Consider the following 21,056-nt stretch of genomic DNA (forward strand, 5'->3'; position numbering starts at 1 on the left):
ATACAATGGGGATATTCTGCATAATAGTTTCTATTAATTTTTACATTTTGCTGATACAGTATTTATGTTTCTTTACTTAAGTAAAATTTTGAGCACTGGTCTTTAATTTGTAATGTGTATTTACATTGTACTGTTATACTGGTTCACTCAAGTAGTAAGAGTTTCTATGAAATTGTTGCACACTAAAGTCTTAGAGTGGTGAATCTGATTAGAAGTGTTTTTATACAAGTCTGTAAAAGGGCGTATTAGTGTAACAGAATATCTTATACATACAGTATATTTTTACCACAGTTTACATTATACAGGGATATATGCTGCAGGAACTGAAGAAAAAAACTGTACACTACATAGTTAAGTTTAAAATTATTTAGTATCTTTAAAAAAATGTCAGGATTTCTTATACAAACAAAACAAAGCTCAGTGCTGGGAGGACAGTACAGTACACTATATTGTGGGTATTGTAGTTCTCCGGCTATGCAGCTTTTATAATAGCTGATCTCATGTGGCTGTGATTGGAAATAGCTGTGATTGCATGATGGAGTGTGGGGTGAATGTTAATGTGACCCTGTGTGTCCTTTACACACTGACGGGAAATGGACTAGTCCAAGCTCCAAGGAAAGCTATAATTCTGAGTGTAACACAGGCCAAAGGAGCATACACACATCTTCTCTCTCCTGCACGCGTACATGCACACTCGATTTGCACAGAGCAATGCCCTAGCTGTGTTGTAGTAACCACATTAATTGGGTTGTGTAATTGTCTGGCAAAGCATTGTGGGAAACAACCCATACAGATCTGTCCCTTTACCTCAAACCACTTTTTAAACATGGACTTCCATTGACATGACAGTGCTCTCCAGGAAATTACTGAACCTGTGTGTATATGTCTGTCTGAGCATGTGTGTGTGTGTTTCTATGGCTCCTTTAAGGGAAGCGAGTGTGGTGGTCTCCTATTCCACTGCATGCTGGCTGTGGTTCAGCTGTGGTCCACCGCCAGGCCCTACATTTGGAACACAGAGAAAATACACCAGGGCTACTCGCTCTCACTGTTTTCTGGACCCGTCTTTCATCAGTTTGTGTGTACATGTGTATTTTGGGTGCACAATTGTGTGTATGTGTGTGTGTGCATATGTCATGGTGCGCCACTATGCTGTACTCTGCCCCTGATATTTTAAGGCTTTTTGGCCCCATATCATGCGTGTGCTTTTATTTCCAGGCTGCAGTTAGATGACCAGAGTGAGAGAACCCGTACAAAGGTACAGGAAAGGCAGAAGGAATGGGGAGAGAGGAAAGCAAGGCGGGTAATTGAAGGGTTCAGAGTAATACTTAGGCCAAGGATGGCTGTTTCAACATGTTTGTATAACCTTCTTGAACCTAATATTTAGAGCCACTCTGGAGTGAGTATAGGGCATGAAAGAATAGAGGATGATAGAAAGAGATAATCCATAGCAAAGGTGATGGCATTCTCCCCTCTGATGAGTGGTGCCTTACCAAAAGTCTGAAAGATGGAATGAGGATGGAGAGAAGAAATCATAAAATATGGTGGGCTACCTGTCCAAGAGTCTGTGATTAAATGTTTGACAGGTGGTTAACACATTAGACTATGCAGGACACTACTGAGGACCTCCATTTTAAGTGACACAACACCAAAGGTGTCCTCCTGACATTTCAGTTTGCATCACTGACAGTTTAGAGAACAAGCTTTACTGCAGCTCATCTCACACTAGTTCAGGCAGTAAGGGAAAGACAGAGAGACAACTAATTATGATCCAGTTTGTAGGGGAGCCACTCCTAGGCGCAATTTAGAGTTGCCGATCAATCTAATCTGCATGTCTTTGGACTGTGAGAGGAATCCAGAGTAGCTAGAGAGAACCCACGCAGGCACAGGAGAACATGCAAAATCCACACAGACAGGCACCGGATTGGCCAGGGCTCAAACCTGGAACCTTCTTGCTGTGAGGCAGTAGTGCTAAGCACTGCACCACTGTGTTACCCCCATAAAACAGGTTAGTAATAAAAACCTTTTACAGACAAACAGCTACAGAACACAACACAAGAAAACTACTAGACTCTGGCAGGTTACAAACAAGTATAAATATAAAATGCAAAAACAGGTGAGTAACAAGTCTAGCAGGCTGCAGGTAGGTTAACAACATAAAACTGATGAATAACTAAACTGGAAGCAGAACTGCAGGTAAAACTAATTGGTGACATACAATAAGAAAATAATCACATAAGGTACAGAATGCTGCTGCTCGTCTACTCTCAAATACCCGGAAGTATCCCCACATCACTCCTGTTCTTTACTCGCTGCACTGGCTGCCAGTGAAGTCCAGAATTGATTTTAAGGTGTTATTACTTGTGTTCAAATCTATTAACGGCCTCGCTCCATTATATCTGTCCGATCTGCTGTCCATTCGCACTCCGCTTAGGCCCCTGCGTTCCTCGGAACAGGTGTCCCTGGTCGTCCCACAAACAAAATACAAAAAATGGGGCGATCGTGCGTTTGCCGCTTACGGCCCCAGGATCTGGAACTCTCTACAGCTGGAGTTACGGTCCATAACTGAGTTATCATTTTTTAAGTCTAAAATAAAAACTTATCTTTTTAGATATGCTTTTTGTGGTTAATTTGCTTCAGTGGCATCATGTTGATGTCTTTTAGCTCACTATTTTATATTTATATTGGATATGGAAGCCTAATCATTACCTTTCAATTTATATTTTCTTTTTTTGTGTGTTTTTAGTTTCTCTTGTTTTGTTCTTATTTTGTATGTTGTTGGTCATGTATTTTATCTGCTGTTCTGTGAAGCGCTTTGGGCTCCTACCGAGTTGTAAAGTGCTATGCAAATAAAGTATTATTATTTTTATCATTATAAGAAGAACAAGCTAAGAAAATGAACCTATAAGTATAAATACTCAAGGAAACAGAGTTAGTCTTTATAGCATCATCCAGAGAAAACCACTTTTTAAAAATTCAAACCGTTCACGATTTGTAAGTGCAAAGTGAAATCAAGTAGGCAGGTGACCAGACAAAATCATAACAAGGATAATGTAAGCAAAACCAGACAAGCACAGAGCAGTGGGTGTCTGAGGCTTGGCAGAAATGAGGCAGAGGAGGAGAACAAACAGTGAAACAAACAAGTGAGAGGACGTGTCTTTTGTAATGTGAACGGAGGGAGTTCAGTTCTGGGAACAGAAACAGGAGCCAGATAAGAGACAAAAACACAAGTGGCACAGTACAGTGGAGTACAGTAACTCCAGGGAGGTGAATAGAAGAACTGACAAGTGGCTGAGGGAGGTGAGGTGAACATAAAGGGCAGGCTAGGCAGTGACAGTGAGCAACAGGTGTATACAATTGAGGCCAGTCATGGCAGTGTGAAGCTGGTGAGGGTGGCATGATATGGGAAATGACTTCAAAATAAAAACCCAAAACAGGAAATAAATGAGAATCCTAACAGAAACAACAATTCTCATAATTTATCATTTGCATCAGTCCTCTAAGGAGCAAAGAAAAACTTATAGGAAGTCGTGTATTAAAGCAATAGCATATAGTGTACACGTGGCAGGTGGCTCTGCTTTTTTTGCAGTCATCTAGTTGGACCTTAGCAAAACACACTTTCCTTTGTCGCATATTGTTTAGCTTCATCTTTTGTTAAGAAAAATGGGGAGGAGGAGGTGTGGGACAGTACTCTGGTTGGATCTGAAACAGACCAGGGTGGACATAACTCATCAGTGTTTATACTGAGGCCTTAGTGCTCTTTCTTAACATGCTAAATATGTGTGCATGCGTCTGCTTCCCTTTGTGTGTATGTGTGTGTGTGTGTTCTTACAGTAGTGTGACTGGAGCAGTGTTACTCTTTCTGTGACCCTGACCTCTGTCTTAGATGACAGAGAGCTTTAAACAAACCAGCTGCTGTATGTGTGTGTATGTGCCTGTACTTGTGTTTGACTGTGAGGCAGGGGAGCCCTACACATGTGGTACAGTACAACTCCCTGTCTATTTTCTGATGCCTAGGGGAGACACTGTCAGTCAGCTAAGCGACGATAACGTCTGAAAACAAACCTTCCCTTTAAGAGAATGTAAAACCCTGCTCTGCTATTGGTAGGGGCCCTGGAGGTTTGGGGTCAGTGTTCACCGTACTGGTTGAAACTGTGTTGGCGGGCCTTGTGCCAAACGGCTCTGGAAATTGGCGAAGATTTCAACTAATCTGATATGGATTGTTTTTCTTGCAGTGATGTGAATGGCCGAAGTTGCACAGGAAAATGTAGGCTGACTCACACACCCGGGGAAACAAGGACACACAGGGGGACACCCAAAGTAATCAAAATGGGAAAAAGCTGCTGGTGACATTATAATCATCACTGACATCCCACTAGGCCTTGATTATACATTTTGTTTTCACAACAACAGGAATCCAGTGTCCCCTCACTGATCCTCGGAAAGTGTAAGTGAGAGAGGACACAACGCCACACTGTCAGCAGCTTGTATGTGTGTATAATAAAGGATTATTTTGACATTTTAGGTCATAGTTTTGTTTGTTTAATCCTTACATTGACAGAAAATATAGAAAAGTCAGTTTGCTATTTTCAAGGGATCTACTGTCTATGTTGACAGCGGTATCTCAGTCTACCCAGTTCATCTCTGGCTATACCATGCATCGTCGTGCGGTCAGATATTGTCAATCAGCACACGTTTTAGTTTTCTGACATGATAGTAACAACCCTCCAGCAACCTCCCTGTGACATCAAGACAAAGCACTACATCCAGCTGTTGTTCTCCAAGACATAGATCCAGCATGTAACTTCCCCAAAAACCCAAAGTTGCCTTGTAATGGTTTAAAAGGCTCATTGGTGAGTTTTGGAAATATTGGTAAGCATATTTTTAAACTCTGGAGAGAACAGTCCATATAGAAAGCAAAGCTAACTTTCCTGAGTCCAGCTCCGCTCTCTGTGCACAAGATCAGTATCAGTCTTCTCATCTCACTTTCAAATAAAAGTATTTTCCCATATGTTGAGCATGTCCTTTAAAACATACTCTATTTGCTTTAAATTACATTGTTGTGTCTTTTCGATTTTGACTTTGTCTTTACTAGACAGTCTGTCTTAATGGTGGAGTGCTCTCTTTATCTTATTCTTCTACACTCACGCACACAACCGCTCTCTCTCTCTGTCTGTTTGTCTGGGTCTCTCTATCTCACTTGCCCTCTCTCTGACAGGAATGCAGTGGTGGTCGTCTGGTCCTGCTCATCTCTGGGAGCAGCCAGCCATCTTTCCTTGTCTCTGCTCCCACTCTAAACATTTGGCTAGTTTTGGGAGATTTGCTGATTTTTTTTTTTTCCTTCTTGTTGCTGTAAAACTGATGCAGACTCTTTCAATTAGACCCCCCCCCCACCACCACCACCACCACCAGTCAGAGCACTATAGTGTGGAACTGGGGGGAGCAGAGTAAGTGGGTTGTATATTTTATTAGTGAAGTGAAAACACACACAACCTGGCCCAGTTCTGGTGGAACCATCTGCTGCCATGGGTTTTTCTTGGGTAGCACAGCACAAGGATAGCATGTAAAGTTTAATTCTCTTGCTTGAAGCCTAGGATTAGCATGCAATGTCTAATATAGCCGCTTAAGAAGGATACTGGAGTTGACATGAATTTCAAGTTTGGCATGCAAGTTTTATTTGTGGTAGGTATGGATAAAGCCTACCTTACAGATTAATATAAATACAGGCTTTAATCCAGGCAAGTTTACAGAAAGGAAAAGTAATACGTGTCTCTGGCATGTGGCTGCAGGTTAGCTGCTATAGGTTAGAATGGAGCTGATCTTACCTAGGGTGGCAAGAACCTGGACCTCATAAAAATACATTTAATCCACATTTAAAGTTTAAACAGAGATTTACCTTCTCAACTGACTATGCAGTAAACTTAGAGAATGAAGCTAGAGTGTATGTTTTATGTTAGACGTTTTCTCTGCCTGCTCATCTGAAAATTACAGACTGTTCAAAGGTCATAAATAATAGTGTCGTACAGCCATGCCCCATTCTTATGTCCTCTGCTTGCTGTCACTGCTGACCTCTAGCACTGCCTAGCCAGGGGCCCCCAACCTTGTGGCGCACCTTCACTAAGTCATGATCACAAACTAAAGGAACTGATAATGGAAGTTCTGGGACCAGATATTAGTAGCTTTCCTATATACCTTCTAAAAAAATACATCACAGATGTACATAATGACATAAGACACGCAAATGCACACACACACACACACACTGCACTTTGGGACAGGCAGTATTGATGGTTCCCTCGGGCATCATGTAGATGCATCTGTTTCTGTCCCACTGACTCTCCACACTCATAATTTTAAGTAAGTCATAACACAAATTATAAACACATATCCCTCAACCGTGACGCCTAGGAATAACAACATGGAGTGCGCTGAGCTGATTTAGGGTAGGCTGGGACTCCTAAATCTTTACCTTTACTCCTTTTTACCTTCCTCCTGTCCTTTTTTCTCTCATGCAGCACAGGTGGCAGTTACTCTTGTCTAACATATACTTTACTATCTTCTATTGCTTTCATCTTTTGCCATCACCTTTCTGTTTTATTATTTTTGACCTGTGGACACTGCTGAGCTTTCACTTGCCCTTCACAGATGCAGTACACATCACTTCACATCCTCTTTCTTTTAATTTGGTTTGCGCAAATGTAACTATGTGCGCTTATGTTAATTCTTGACCCCGTCTTAACCACTGATCACCCAGAAATCTGTCAGAGATAAGTCTCCCATCTGCCAGTAGCCACACCTCGAAGATGTCTTCATCATCATCTTCTCTCATAATTTTTTCTTTGTTTTGAATTGTTGCTTACTGCCTCACATCTTCTTCCATGCTTTGCATTCCATTTTTTCTTTCAATATCATCTCTGCTGCGCCCCTCCCACCTCTCTTCGAATGGTCATGTGTTTCAGCCATCGATCACCCACCTCTGTAGATCCGAATGTCTCAATGTGTCCCAGGGACCATGAAGGTTCAATTGGAATCAGATGTTGTAGCTGAGTTGAGAATTTCACCCCTTATAAATAAGATGTCAGCCTATGCTTTACTGCAGAGCACTGGATGCTTTCTCTCTCAAGAATATGAGTCGTGATATTTACCTGTATATACTGCAAATGCACAGCTGTTTAAAGCCGCTTTCAGACATGCATTGGAACCCTGAAATTATCTAGACATTACCCGGAGGAGCTCTATATGAAAACATACATGATCTAAAGCTAAAAAACGAGGTGTACATATGTTCTAGTACATCTATTCAGAAGCAACTTGGTTTATACAAGTCTTGTGATATAAAGTATTACGTGATAGTGTAAGGATTTTCTTGAATGCTCATATTCTCCTGGCAGTTGCGTGTTCATGCAATTTTACCTGACATCCACTGGTGCCATTGTAAAAACAGAATTTTTTGACTGCACCTGGTTTTGTGGGTATATTCCACCTCCTGCTGCTGCACTGTGACCAGAGGATGTAAAGAAAAATACAGGGCCTGAGGTTAATGCATGTCTGGGAATGTTCCTATATAGGAACTCGTTGTTTTACCTGACCAGGTCTAACCTGCGATCAGCCGGCCAGTGAAGCACCCCGGGGCAGTGAATGATCAGCTCATCAATGCTGGATTCTCCCAGGGCAGAGTTACTGTTTGTTTTGACTACTTGAGACCAGTGTGTCTGCTGCATGTGATGTGATGAGCGTTGGCGAGAGGATTCTAATGATCCCAGATGTTATTGTTGGCGCTACGCTACCTGTTGGAGTTAATTTTTCTACTTGTATGTATGACTGTATGTGTCATATGGGGGAAGACACAGCGATCACCGGCTGGATTTACCAACCTTGAAGTTTCCACTACTTGATGCGATGTAATGGTAAGTTAAAAAAAATAAAAAATACTCACATGCTGCATGTCCATTAATGCATTGCTTCTGTAGAAAGAATTGTTGTAAGGCTGGAGCAGTTACTATGTCTGCATTATGCCAGGTAACATATGGGTTTTTTCAATTTTCCGCTTTGTTTAGTGTTACAAATCTCTTTTCATCAGTACATATACTGTTGTGTACCTATCTATGGAGGAGAAATTCAAATTAATTAATGCTGTTGGAGTTCGTCATACTGTCCACTTTCATATTCTGGCTCAAACATGTCAGGTAGGATTTGAGGTATTGTCGCTGTTGAAAACAAACAGTATCTTATTTGTCAGTGTTTTTTGTTTATACATTGTTGTAGTTGTGCCTGTTCATGAGCTATCCTCTCGTTTTCAGGAGGAGGCTCTCAGGTTTTATTGTTCTGAAATAAAATAATACTAATACAGACTATTTGGAGTTATGATGGGTGCAGAGCTAATCTAGAGCTACTCAAGATTAAACATTAAATGGCTTGAAATGAGCATGCCATGGGCTCTTTAAGTGGATATTACTCTGCCAGTTCCCTAGTACAAAGTTTGTGTATGGTCCAAGTGAGCTGCAGTGGGCCCATGTGAGAAAACAATAGCATATAGTCCAGAGTATTTACATAGAGCTAGTGGGTCTGTTGATGACATTCTGTCATGTGACTGGCACAAAACCGGAAGTAGACAAACATTTGATGGTGAAGAAAGATGGTAATTTACAATGAAAACGCCAATGAAAATATCTAACGGGAGACATGACAAGATTCAGGAATTTCTGAAGAGCTGGCACCAGAATCATCAGACAAGGTAAAAGTATGGCAAAAGACTCACTGGTTAATGACCAAATTACAAACCAGCTACACAAGGTAGATGGGTTTTTGCCACTGGAGATGCAGCAGCAGGATTTGTCTTTTTCTTTTTGGTGCCTTATGACTTCTCATTGCATAGGGTCTGACTTTTATGAAGACTACAATTTTCACACTACAATGATAAACTATTTCACTGTTGTCCTTTCAATCAAACAGGAAATGAATTTAATTCTTTGTTTGTCCAGGACACAGCAAGTCTAAGTTTACACAGGGAGTGAGACAAGAAGGTAGGAAAAAGAGAGGCTTCACCCACTGAAAATCAGCCAGCAGACTCAATACAAGCATTTGTCTTGTGTGTGTTTGTGTGTGTCTGATAGATGGATCCCCACTGCCGGATCTATGTACATTTCAAGTGCTCTACATCAAAGGCCAAATGACTACTCACATTAAATGTGATTAAATACTCCTGTGTGATTCAGGTTCAAAGAGTTTGAGTAGTATTAATCAGCGCACACGCACACACACACACACTGTGCACTGATTGAGGATGTGGGAGATAACGTTTACAGGCTGGTTAATCATAGTAATGCCCCTTTTTATTGTTTTAGGAAGTCATCACTCAGCAGAATCCTGCAGTGCCAGCCAGACAGCACCTGCTCAGAGACAGGGGAGTAATTTGCTGTATTAATTTAGAGAATTGAAGTGATTTAGCTTGCACTGAAGCATGGCTGCCACCTTGGATGAGAGTTTTCATTCAGTTTGGCTCAGAAGGTGTCGGGATCAATGGATAATTGTCATCTTGGATGTTTGTACCAGTGCTAAGAAATGCAGATGAGACAGCCAAGTCTTCACAGACAACAGCATATTGTTCAATTCAATTCAGTTGTATAACGCCAATCCACAACAACAATCATGTAAGGGACCTTACACTATTATAAGGAAAACCCAACAAGTAGTAGTAGTGTAGTGTTTTCTTGAGCAAACACTTAGTGACACTGGGAAGGAAAAACTCCTTTTGCATGCCAGTAATTTCATAATAATACCAATAATTTCAGAGGTGCCACTACATGGATACAAAGAAAGGCCATCCTGTTGACTAGAAACCATTGGTATAGTTAAATGTATATGGATAGTGGCAACAGGACACCCCAAGTCCCCTGAATGCTTGCAGTTACCAAGGTAGCTGTCAGTTCTATCCCTGTTCAGCCATACTGGTTGTTATGTGCCACGAAACATCAGAAGGCATAACATAACATGCTGAGTACCTTTCTACCCTCCTTCACTGTCCTACTAGGATTATAATATTATATTATATAATTCTATATAGTTTCCACAATATACATATACATATACATATACATATAGTACACATACATATACAGCATATACACATACACACACACACACACACACACACATATATATATAGTGTAAAGATGGCTATCCTGCAAGTAGGTTAAGGCTGTTAATCTTACACACTGCTTATGAAGAGTGACACATTGTGCCGCATTCCTTGTCCATATACAGTATGTCTCTGTGCATTGGCTCATCACTCTATTTTACACGGCCAAAGACAAAGCAATAGAACTGGGACTGCCATTGTGTCGCACTGTAAAATGCATAATTCATCATTATGTTTGTTGGGTCATGGGTGTAAAATTGGACCACATGAAGAAAGGTTGTGAATTCATCACACTGTTGCTTGGTGTGTGTGTGCTCCCAGTACACTGAGCATTAGCAAGACTTATAGTGAAGGTGTAGGGAGAAAAGCGTAATGTTGGTCCTGCTCTGTGATTACTACTGTTAATACTCTAGTTATTTGATCCAGGTCAGAGCACCTTTACACACAAATCTATGCATAACATGCAAGTGCACATGCATAGAGGCCTTGAAGGAGAGAACCCAAAGTCCAGATGCTCTATACAGATAATTGTTCTAAAAACACCGAATGTGGAGTCCTGCACCAGTATGACTTTATTCAGCATGTTTATTTTCACAATTAAGTTATTTCTGCAGGGACTTAAATCACGGAATAAAAACACACCCCACTAAGCGGGTCAATTTCTAATTGAGTCCAAAGTGTATTTTGAATGCACCCTCCCTCTTTCTCTTGTTCTACCTCTTACCTCACACAAATCCACACATTATTTTACCAGTCTGGTGTTCAGTACTGTTATGTTTATCCAACTTAAAATACCTTCACTGCCTTAAAACTAATTAGACAGCTTGAGACTCCTGTGGTAATCATTCCGATGAACTTTGTAGAGACAAAGACCCAGTATAATAGCGTGTTTCTAGGTTCTTCTTGTTTTTTGTTGTTGTTGTATTTTTACAGTGTGCCTGGCGTCAGTGAGGTGTGTGTGCCTGCTTATCTGTGAGAATATGTTCGTGCTTCAAAGGGTGTTTACAGTAAGTGGGTGGGTAAAAATGTGTGTTTGTCACAACACTGGATTTACGACATCTTGCTTGATGACAAGGATGGTCATCACCATTCTTCTCTGAAGACTCAGACTTCTCTCCCAGGGTTACGCAAAGTATTCTCTTGAGTCCTGCGGGTGTGAATGTGTGCCTGTAGTTGTGTGTATGATGAAGCTTAGTAGTGTGTTTCCTCTGCAGCTGTGGACAAAGTCATTTGTTGCCACCCCCGCCCCACCCTCGCACACATACTCACACTAAATAACCAGTGGTGACAGCGGAAAGATGTCATATCCTCCTCAGTCTGCTCCATTAGGCTCCATTACATTATTACATGCCCATGAGTCACACTGAGGTACCACTAATACAACACTTAGTAGACCACTTCAAAGATGTCTGATTCTTTTCTGTCGAATCTCTGAGTTTCGGGGAATGAGGGACTTTGAAAGGTACATAGAGCACGTACTTGTGCTCACAGCTGCGTGTGTGCGTGTGTGCATCCAGCTGTCCACCTGTCTGTTCTCTAACTGTACAACTCATTTTTCCACACTCTAAGTTTTTATTTTTACTTTGGAGAATAAATATTACTTGTTTTGATAGTTTGTCCACTTATGATGAAATTCCTTCCTATGTTTTGCATCCTGTTTTCTACATGTCCCACTCTCACCTTCCTCAGGCAGCAGGCTTTGCTGGCAGCCATCAGTGAGAAGGATGCTAACATTGCCCTGCTGGAGCTATCCTCCTCCAAACGAAAGAAAGCCCAGGAGGAAGTGATGGCTCTGAAGAGGGAGAAAGACAGGCTCATGCACCAGCTCAAACAGCAGGTACATCCACCACATGCATCCAACAAGCTATTTATACAGGCGTATAAATGATGGATTGCATTTACAGTGCTCCTGGTTTAAGAGGCTGTCTGGCCTACCGATGAATCATATAGTGTCTGGCCTTGTGGTTGCTGTTCAGGCCAGGTTGGCCATGTGAATCAAAGCAGGACTCTGAATTTAAACCTGCTGCAGAAGGTGAAGCCTGGTCTGCATTAGAACAGCCACTAGGCAGACTTTTGAACTTTAAAACCAGGAACAGACAGAGGTGAACAATTCCCAGTGGTTAACAGAACAGACTTCCCTGCTTGAAATCACACTTAGTGTACTTGCATTCAGTCATCATACAGTAAGCCAAGCCACTCAAACAGGAGCTTCAAATCCAGGCACATAATCACATTAAGACTGTCATTCTCCTAAAAATCATGTTGCAATCAGAGCTGTTGCACTTAAGGTTGGTATCACTGGTGAGTCACTGGTGAGCTTTTCTGTCTGACATCTTCTGGTCAAACAGACAAGAATCCCAGCACATACTCAGACGCATGCCTATGCACACACACTCATGTCCCTTGTTGCCCTGGGCCTCAGTATGACCTGAGACTGATAAAGGTATGTGGATCATTAAGGTCTGGCCAGACCACATCAGTGAATGAGCAAGCATGAAAGCTAATGATAATGAAGCAACAGTAGGGAGTCTAAATGCATCTCCTGAGCTGCAGGGACTTCTGGGAAACATGGTGCATTTAAAATCAACAGATGCAATGGCTAAGTGTGCATTTAAAATGCGAAGTTATGTGTGTTCATCTTGTAAATCATTAACAGTTCCTAGGGGGTACAATTACATTCTACAGATTTCAGAGAAAGCCTCTTACCTGTTTATCGCCATTCAATGCGTCATGGTTTCCCGTAGGGTAACCGGCAATTTCTGTACAGTCCACCCGATGATGTGATGAGCTCTAATTGCAACAATGTGGCCTCTAGGCCTGGAGCAGAGGATAGGAGAAAAGAAGAGAAAAAACAAAGGGATGAGAGTGGGGTGGCAGCACATACAGTAAAGTTTCTTGTACATTCAAACTTGGTTTCTTAGATCGTCTTCAGGCCCACTTCTGCATAAATCCAGGGCTGTGCTACTGCTATGGCTATCTTGCACAAGAGCCCTAAAAATGTGTGACTTTGTCATCTATTAATCTTAAAGAGGTTGTAAGGTAAGAAGTTTCCTTTTGCACTACCGGGGTTCCTTCCACTCGCTCTCTGGAGATTATGCTGTCCAACATGATACACACCGGCTCTATGTCTTCTGACCCACTGACACACATACCAGAATCGGTTGCCTTCCTCAGGACCTCAAGAATCAATGATGGAAGGAAAATGACCAGGAAATGTTGAAGAATTATGGAACTCAGAGTCTCTTAAGAGAAAGCTGATCTGTAGGCAGTAGATAGATTTACAGATAGCAATGCCCCATCTGACCTCCCCGCATCCCTCTTTTGGAAGACGTGTTTGTGTGTGTTTAAAGCAGGCGGTTTACAACAAACGTTCCTTTCTCAGTCAGTTTGCTCCTTCAGCATAGACAAACATACAAAGACACTGCTACACACACAAACACACATCAAGAGTATAGTGTTAAGACTTCCTGAGGAGAGAGTCAGAACAAATTTGTGTCCATGTGGGAATAATCTTTGTGATGCCATCCTAGTGATGGATGACCATACGTCAGTGGAGCTTTGAAGCTGAGAAAAGATGAATTTGGAATCCTCATAGTTGCACCATTTTTTGTGACTTTGTCTTGCCTCACTTTCTCCCTCTCTTTTTTGGACACACTTCTGCATCCATCTTCCCGCTATGCTGAAAAGATGGATTTTGTGTTCTCAGAGATGTACCACTGAGAACACATTATGTAAAACAATCTGCCTGCTTAGAGCTGGCTCATTTTGTTTTAATGGGATAGCAGGGAAATGTGCATGCACACAAACACACAAGAAACCTGATTAAAGAAGTATGTAGTGTGTTAGGCAGTATTTTCCCAGCTGCCTGTTCAAGGCACTTCATGTCAGCCTCCTTTGTCCATATGTGATAATACAGTCCTGCTCTAATCAAGTCAAGCTTGTGAGTTGTAGGGCGCTTGGACTGTGGCTGTGGATGTAACTTTAAGCACAGCAGTAAGGTCATCACTGGTGCGTTTTACGCCAGCAGATGTATTTTGATACGGCCATAAACAAACAAATATTTGCAACTATATAGTTAAGGCCAACTTTGTTTTGGTTAGAGATGTCAATGGAGAAGTCTCCTGCCCTTTTTTTTTCCTCCTCCCGTCCTTTCTCCTCTCATCTCTGTTCTTTGCTTTGTGTCTGTTCCAAGCTCACCTGGAGGCCATTACTAAGCTGTGTACTCTACAAAGCCACCAATTAACACAAATTAAAACACACAAATTCCACCACACAATGTGTTTGCACACCTTCTTTACATTTGTCTGTAAGAAGAGAGTGCATGTGTCTGTTTTCGCATGTTATGTGTATTTATTTAAATAAACTGGATGGCCGCATATGGTCTGTCCTGACCACACATTCAGACTTTTTCAGATGCAACTTGTCACTTCATTCATTTGTGTTTTTGCATCCCAGGTCAATAAATATTAAATATGTGTGCAGCCACATATAGAAACTCATACTAGGACATTTAGCTTCTTGAGTTATTAAATATGGTCATAATTATATAAACAGAAACAAGTAATATGGTACTTATTAGATAAGGAGCAAGGTTGAAACTCAAAATAGTCTATTAGCCTCAGCTGCAAATTAGTTTTGAAAATATTTCTCTGTGAGTATTAAATAGCATTATGAAGAGTGGAAAACACTCTGTGTGGAAGTAACTGAAGTAACTGAAAATTCCCCATTGAGGGCTCAATAAAGTACCTACTTACTTACCTACTGTACAGCAGGTGTTTGCATCCAGCGAGCTATGTAGCAGTACAATAATTTCATCAGCTGCATGGTATATGATAGTATTTTTCCTAACCTCAGTGACAGGTGTCTGGTTTTGTAACTGTTGTATTAAGGCCAGCCCCACCCAATCACATCTGCTGGTGTCAACATCTGAGGTCATGGAGGGCTGTACTCAACCTAGCTTTAAGTGCTCTAACCACTGGTCTGATGTCTGTCTCAGCTCTCATTCAACCCTCTCTTTATCCTTTTTTTATTTCCATTTTCTCCATCTCACCACAGTGCCTGTGTTCTTGCCTTTTCTAATCTTCTCCAATTTAAGCTAATTGCTAACTTCTTTAGCTACATCATCTCCTGTCATCCTGACTAGTTCATTGCCTCAGGCATTAGCTCCTTATCTCAGCAGTAATGTCCTCAGGCTGCTGACTACTGTAATGCCATCTCCCCTCTATCTTCACAGCTCACTCATTTTCTTTTTCTCTTCCTGCTATGGCTGTCTCTCATTTAAACAAGGAAAGCCGCATCATTCTGGATGAGAGATGTGCATATCTTTCCTTCGAATCATCTTCATCCCATAACCAATCCCACCTCCTGCTCTGCAGTCATGTCCGCCCTCAGGGAAGGTATCTGCAGTTAAGAGAATAAAGCTGGGCCTGTCAGTCTATCTGCACCCACTCTGCTTGTCTCCCAGACAGCTGGCCTGAGTGGAGTTAGGCTGGTTGTTAATGTTAGTCAGCCTAGGCTGTTATCTCTCTCTAAAGCAATGATGTTGGCAGTATGACAGACTCTTCCACACACACAAAAATAAAGGACACATAGTCTTACCCATTTACAGGCATGCAGAGAGATGCATAAGTGAATGTAGTTTAAATCAAGGACACATAAAATGAGGTTGACTTTTAAGCCACAGTGTATAAAACACTCACTAACTGTTTGTGCTTGGATTTGTCTAAATCCATTATATTATCATCTGCAATATGAATGATCTTTGACAGACTTGCAATATTTTCATCAGGCACTCTTAATTACTCAATTTATGACTTGTCAAATGTTGTTAGCGGTACTGTTTTTATCATCTTTGATGGCTTTCAACATGTTTCCACCCGTCCAAAAGTCTCTCAGCCTAATCATTATAAGATAGTTTTTCAGAAACAGAAAAGCACTGTTGGAGAAATAAATGGTTTAGTGTGTACCTCATATAAGGATAATCACTTTTATTTGGCCAAGTATGTTGCACACAAGGAATTTGTTTCCAGTACAGAGCTGAGGTAGCCATCTGCAACACCAACGGCTCTAACCATTGGGGCCAACACTGTCTTGCCCAAGGACACTTTGACATGTGGACTGCAGGTACTGAGATTTGAAACTCCAGTTGGGAGACATTCACTCTACCCACTGCACTACAGTGGATGAGGTCCCACCGAGATTTGAACTCAGATTACTGGATTCAAAGTCCAGAGTGCTAACCATTACACCATATAATCATTACCACCTTGCCATATAATTACATGGCATACATTTTCTTGTTTATCTACTTTGCAGACTCAGAGCAGAATGAAGCTGATAGCAGATCATTATGAGGAAGATCACATCCATCCCCAACATCACCCTCACCATACTCACCACTTGCATTCAGCAAATGTGCATCACCGAAGCCTGCCAAGAGGACCTCCCCATTGCAATCACCAACCCTCTATGGACCAGGTCAGTATAAATTTACACTCACACAGTTCCACAGTTTCTCATCAGTTTAACACTTGGCCTTATTTACAGAAGTTGACATGTTGTGGACTTGTGCCTCCCTGCTTTTTCATACTTTTCATTCCCGCCACCAGTCAGTTGTGGTCAGACCCGACCACTTAAAATATCCCCTCTCTCTTTTCTTTCAACTCCATTACTTCCTGCCAAGTCAATTATTCATATGATTTTGATAACAGGCCTGAAGGTAAAAGCTGCCAAATGAGTGGTTTTGATTAATGGGATTTGTGTGTGAGATTAGTTTATATATATCATTCATCCCTTATATGAGCTCCTTTTCCCTGTTTAATATCACATTCAGACTGCCCTGAGGACAAATTTTGTGTGCGTGTGCAAACTGTTGTTATCAGCACCAAGTGTTGTGTGTTTGTATGAATGTGCATGCATCCAAGTGTGCATAGATGTGTGCTTGTCTCTTAGGTGTGTATGTGTAAATGGAGATGCACGCCTGAGTTTTGTTGATACTTTGTATCCAAATAAAACTGCTAACAGGAGAAAGAAATCTTCAAAGAAAGACTAATATGAGCGTTCACTTATTTGAACGCAATGTACTGTTCAATTATTAAGAAGCAGTTATTGGGAGATTCCACACTACGGATGAAATGTGTGTGGGCGTGTCTGTGGGTGTGTTTGGGGGTTTAAGATCTGGAGGATTCCTACCTGACTCTAAATTATCACATCTGTGCTATTGATATACACTATTCCAAGTTTTTTGACTTTATAAAAGTTTCTGACACTGCAGTCTAAGTTGGAGTCAAACCTGCACTGGGGGACCCCTGTCCTTAATATTTCCCAAACACATGCCGATGCATACCAGCACACAGTCATAACCATGCACCCCCCTTGACAATAAGTAAGAGGACAGGATTACTGGTTTTAATATATATATATTTTGTCCTTTATGCCTATGGAAAAGTATGTGAAGGTCTGGGATTGATTGACATTCATATGCACACGTTTCACTCAAGAATCTCAGACACACTTGCATTACATATTAAGGTAGGGTATACAGTATGTGAAAATCTACATCCTTTTTAAATATAAAAAAAAAAATCTACACCTGATTTAGATTTTTGTACAACACTAATATGTATGGACTTTTACATTTAGTGAGGCAACTGACATGGAACATAGCTCAACTCTCAAAACTACCTTGTAATACCATAAGGAGCACTTTACACTTTTATGCTGTGCCATATTATTAGGTTATGTTAACCACAGTAGGCTGGACATTAAACTCTGAGCAGCAGGAGGTCACTTTTTAGTATCACACATTACTTACTTTGCATGCATAAATGTTTTTCCCTCAATATGTCAATGTAGGGTCATGTTACTACAGCAGTGTTTATAGTGTTTGACATATAAAGCAGTAGCTCTTTGAAACTGATATTTTAGGTTGGACTGAAAAGCCAAAGAAAGTATTAATTTTTGTGTCTATACAAGCAAACTTTGATGGCTTCGTACTTTGTATGCAACATCTGTGCAAAAATGAAATTCAAGCTTAAAAGGGAGTACAAATAGAAATATTAAATATATTCAGGGATTCTTTGTATAAAGGGTAGGTTAGGTCTGGAAAATGGTGTTGCTTATTGTGTATACCTAGCTTCCATATGAATTTTCTACCATTTTATGGCACTTTTAATTGTGCATTATTGACTGTCTGCAGGTGTAGCACTTTTAATTGTGTATTATTGACTGTCTGCAGGTGTGTGTGCACACATTGCTTATAGGGGATGGCAGATCACACCGTTTGGCTGACACTAAAGATCCCTGAAGTGTGACTGATTTCCCTCCAAAACAGGAGGGATTGATTTTTCTATTTATTTGCACACTTTGTTCTGTGTATGTCCTTTTTACTATTATTTTACCTCTTCTTTTGCTACTCTTTTAGTTTTATCACACCTCTTCCTGGTCTATTATCTTCCCACCCATCTTCTTTCTCTCCATTTCTCCCTGCCTGTTTTACCCTTTTCTTTCCTTCACTTCTCTCCCTCCATCTTTCCCATTTCAAATGTGATATCCAAGTGTGGCCAGGTCAGTGGTTTACTGCACTGCTGGGTCCAGGAGCACCACTCGAAAATGATTGATGATGATAACGGTAATGATGATGAAGAGGGTCACTCACTATGGAGACTGCAGTGCCTTTCCAAGATGCAGCTAGTGCCATAAATAACATAACAGTGACCACATCAGCTTTTTAAAATATTATTATTCTTATAAGATTTCTTGCATTTACATTTATGCAAGTTCACAGCCTGCACATCCAAGTGGTACATTTAAGACACTTAAGTGCAAATGCATGCACTGGAACAGTGGGCACCCAGATGCAAGAACACACTTCCAAAATTTTCAAGGAGCCAAACCACATGTCATTCAAAGCTCACTGCTACAATTACTGGGTCCATCCTAATCCTCTAACTGTACTCCATTTAAGTCCATCACAGAGGACAGGTGAAATCTAATTGAAGGAAACAAGCACAAGAAGTGAATTCAGCTTCTTGAGATACACCTCAGGTCTGTGTCTCAGCATGAAGTGTGTTCAGTTTGACAAGCATGTTGCATTCATGTTGTTCTCATTTAGCCATGCCAGTGCCACTGTCAGATACTTGGCAGCAGACTTGGAAGGAAATAGAAAACAGCCATAAATTGTTTATCAGATACAGAATTAAACAGCCTTTGCTTTTGAGTTGTTCTGTTTTTTTCTAAGCCTAAACATACTGCCTGCTTCAGGTTTATGAGAAGTAGCACATGGAATTTGGCCTATTTGAGGGGATGTATGTGTGCCTCTGTAAGTGTGTGTGTGTGCATGCATGTGTGTATTTAACCTGGCACAATGAGTGGTTATAGGTCTGGCTTTGTTTAGAGGGCCTGTCACAGCCATTCATTGCATGTTAGCATTTAGCATCTAGCATGTTCCACTGAAAGTCCTTTATATCTGTAGCTTAGCTGCTTAGATGTAGCCTTCTGAGTTTACCAAACCTGTCACAACCACTCAGTCCAACCAAAGTCACTGTGGACTGCAGCCAAGACCCTTGTGTTTTTTTGCTCTGTTGTAGCTTTAGGATAAACCATGCTTTGTCAGAGCCTAGTTCAGCATTATACAGGCAAAGGCTTGGCTGAGCCTCCAGCTCATGCTAACCATCATAATGTGAGTGTCTAAGTGAATTAGACTTCCTGTTAGCAGGTCTCTTGTCTGCACAGTTTCAGTCCCAAGGATACGCCTTGTGTGTTTGGTTATTGGTTCCTAAGGAAAGCATTTCATGATATCATACACAGCTTTGCTGAATGACGAACATGAAAGCGACTGTTTAGATTAAAAGCCACAGAGGGTTACGAGGAGCATAAGATTAAGCACTGAGAATCTGCATGTAGAGACACGACTACTGAGTCAGGGTTTGTACAGTAAATAGTTTTAAAGGGAAGCCAACTTTGCCACATACTGTACAAATTTTAACATGAAGTGTCCATTACCTGTAAACTGATGGTAATTGAATGGATGGTGATGGTAATGACATGTTTGCCCTGTTTTTTTTACAGGATGATGAAGAGGGAATATGGGCATGATCACCACTATAAAGACCCTACATCTATTTCTTCACAGTAAGTTTCTTCTACAAAGTTATTTTGTTTGTCTGTTCATTTTGTATGCTTATATATACTCTGTGACAGTGTATAGTACTGTGTATTTGCTCCAGATATTTTAATGATCTTGTGCACAAAAGGTTTCTTCAGTAGGCTCAAGCAACCATTAGCCAGGAACACTGATGCTACCACAATAACCACAGCATTACCCAACTATGACAGAAGAGTGTAATAGAACCTGTCTCCTTTTCCCACTGCTTCTGAACTTCAATTGACTAAAGAGCCTCTCTTGATTCAGAGGTTTACTACTGGCTTTCTGCGAAGTGCTCATATGCTGGTTGTGTCGTGTGCTGTACATGACCTGTGGCTATATAGGTTACTGTGTGGATTAGATCTATACACACCCAGCAGCCTAAAGCAAGCGTACCAGGGCCCAGAGGTGATAAAAATGACACAGTGAGAAAAACCAGAGATGCACGATGTCTCTCCATGGCCCACTTTTTCAGACATAGTAAAGTTTTACCACACTACCCCACCCTGTCGTGAGCCAGTGTGTAGAGTAGTTAATTACAATACAACAAAGAACAGGCTGCAAGCTGAAAAAAAAACCATAAAATAAAGAACGCAGAGGTATAAAGGATAGGTCCTGTTTTGAGGATTTTATATCAAAGTCTCTCCCATAGACTCAGGATGTCTTTGAACACACATATGCAAAGATGTGTGTGTATCGAAAGTTGGAGAAAAAGAACAGTTTAAAAATGTACATTGCAGAGATGAGAGCAAGAGAGGCAAGGGAAAGGGAAGGAAA

At 41.0% G+C, this 21,056-nt stretch overlaps 1 protein-coding gene across 10 annotated transcripts in view; it reads left to right on the top strand.

Annotated features, from left to right (window-relative positions):
* LOC109971776 (ELKS/Rab6-interacting/CAST family member 1) overlaps window positions 1-21,056 on the top strand; it is a 141,563-nt gene that overhangs the window by 95,193 nt on the left and 25,314 nt on the right. For all 10 annotated transcript variants that reach the window (XM_020620255.1, XM_020620246.1, XM_020620315.1 and 7 more), the window contains 3 exons: window positions 11,825-11,972; window positions 16,451-16,612; window positions 20,204-20,266. In XM_020620255.1, coding sequence (XP_020475911.1) covers window positions 11,825-11,972; window positions 16,451-16,612; window positions 20,204-20,230 — 337 coding nt within the window. In that variant the 3' untranslated portion in view covers window positions 20,231-20,266. The remainder of the gene's footprint in view (window positions 1-11,824; window positions 11,973-16,450; window positions 16,613-20,203; window positions 20,267-21,056) is intronic.

This window comes from Monopterus albus, unplaced genomic scaffold (assembly GCF_001952655.1).
Source record: "Monopterus albus unplaced genomic scaffold, M_albus_1.0 scaffold6.1, whole genome shotgun sequence".
NCBI lineage: Eukaryota > Metazoa > Chordata > Actinopteri > Synbranchiformes > Synbranchidae > Monopterus > Monopterus albus.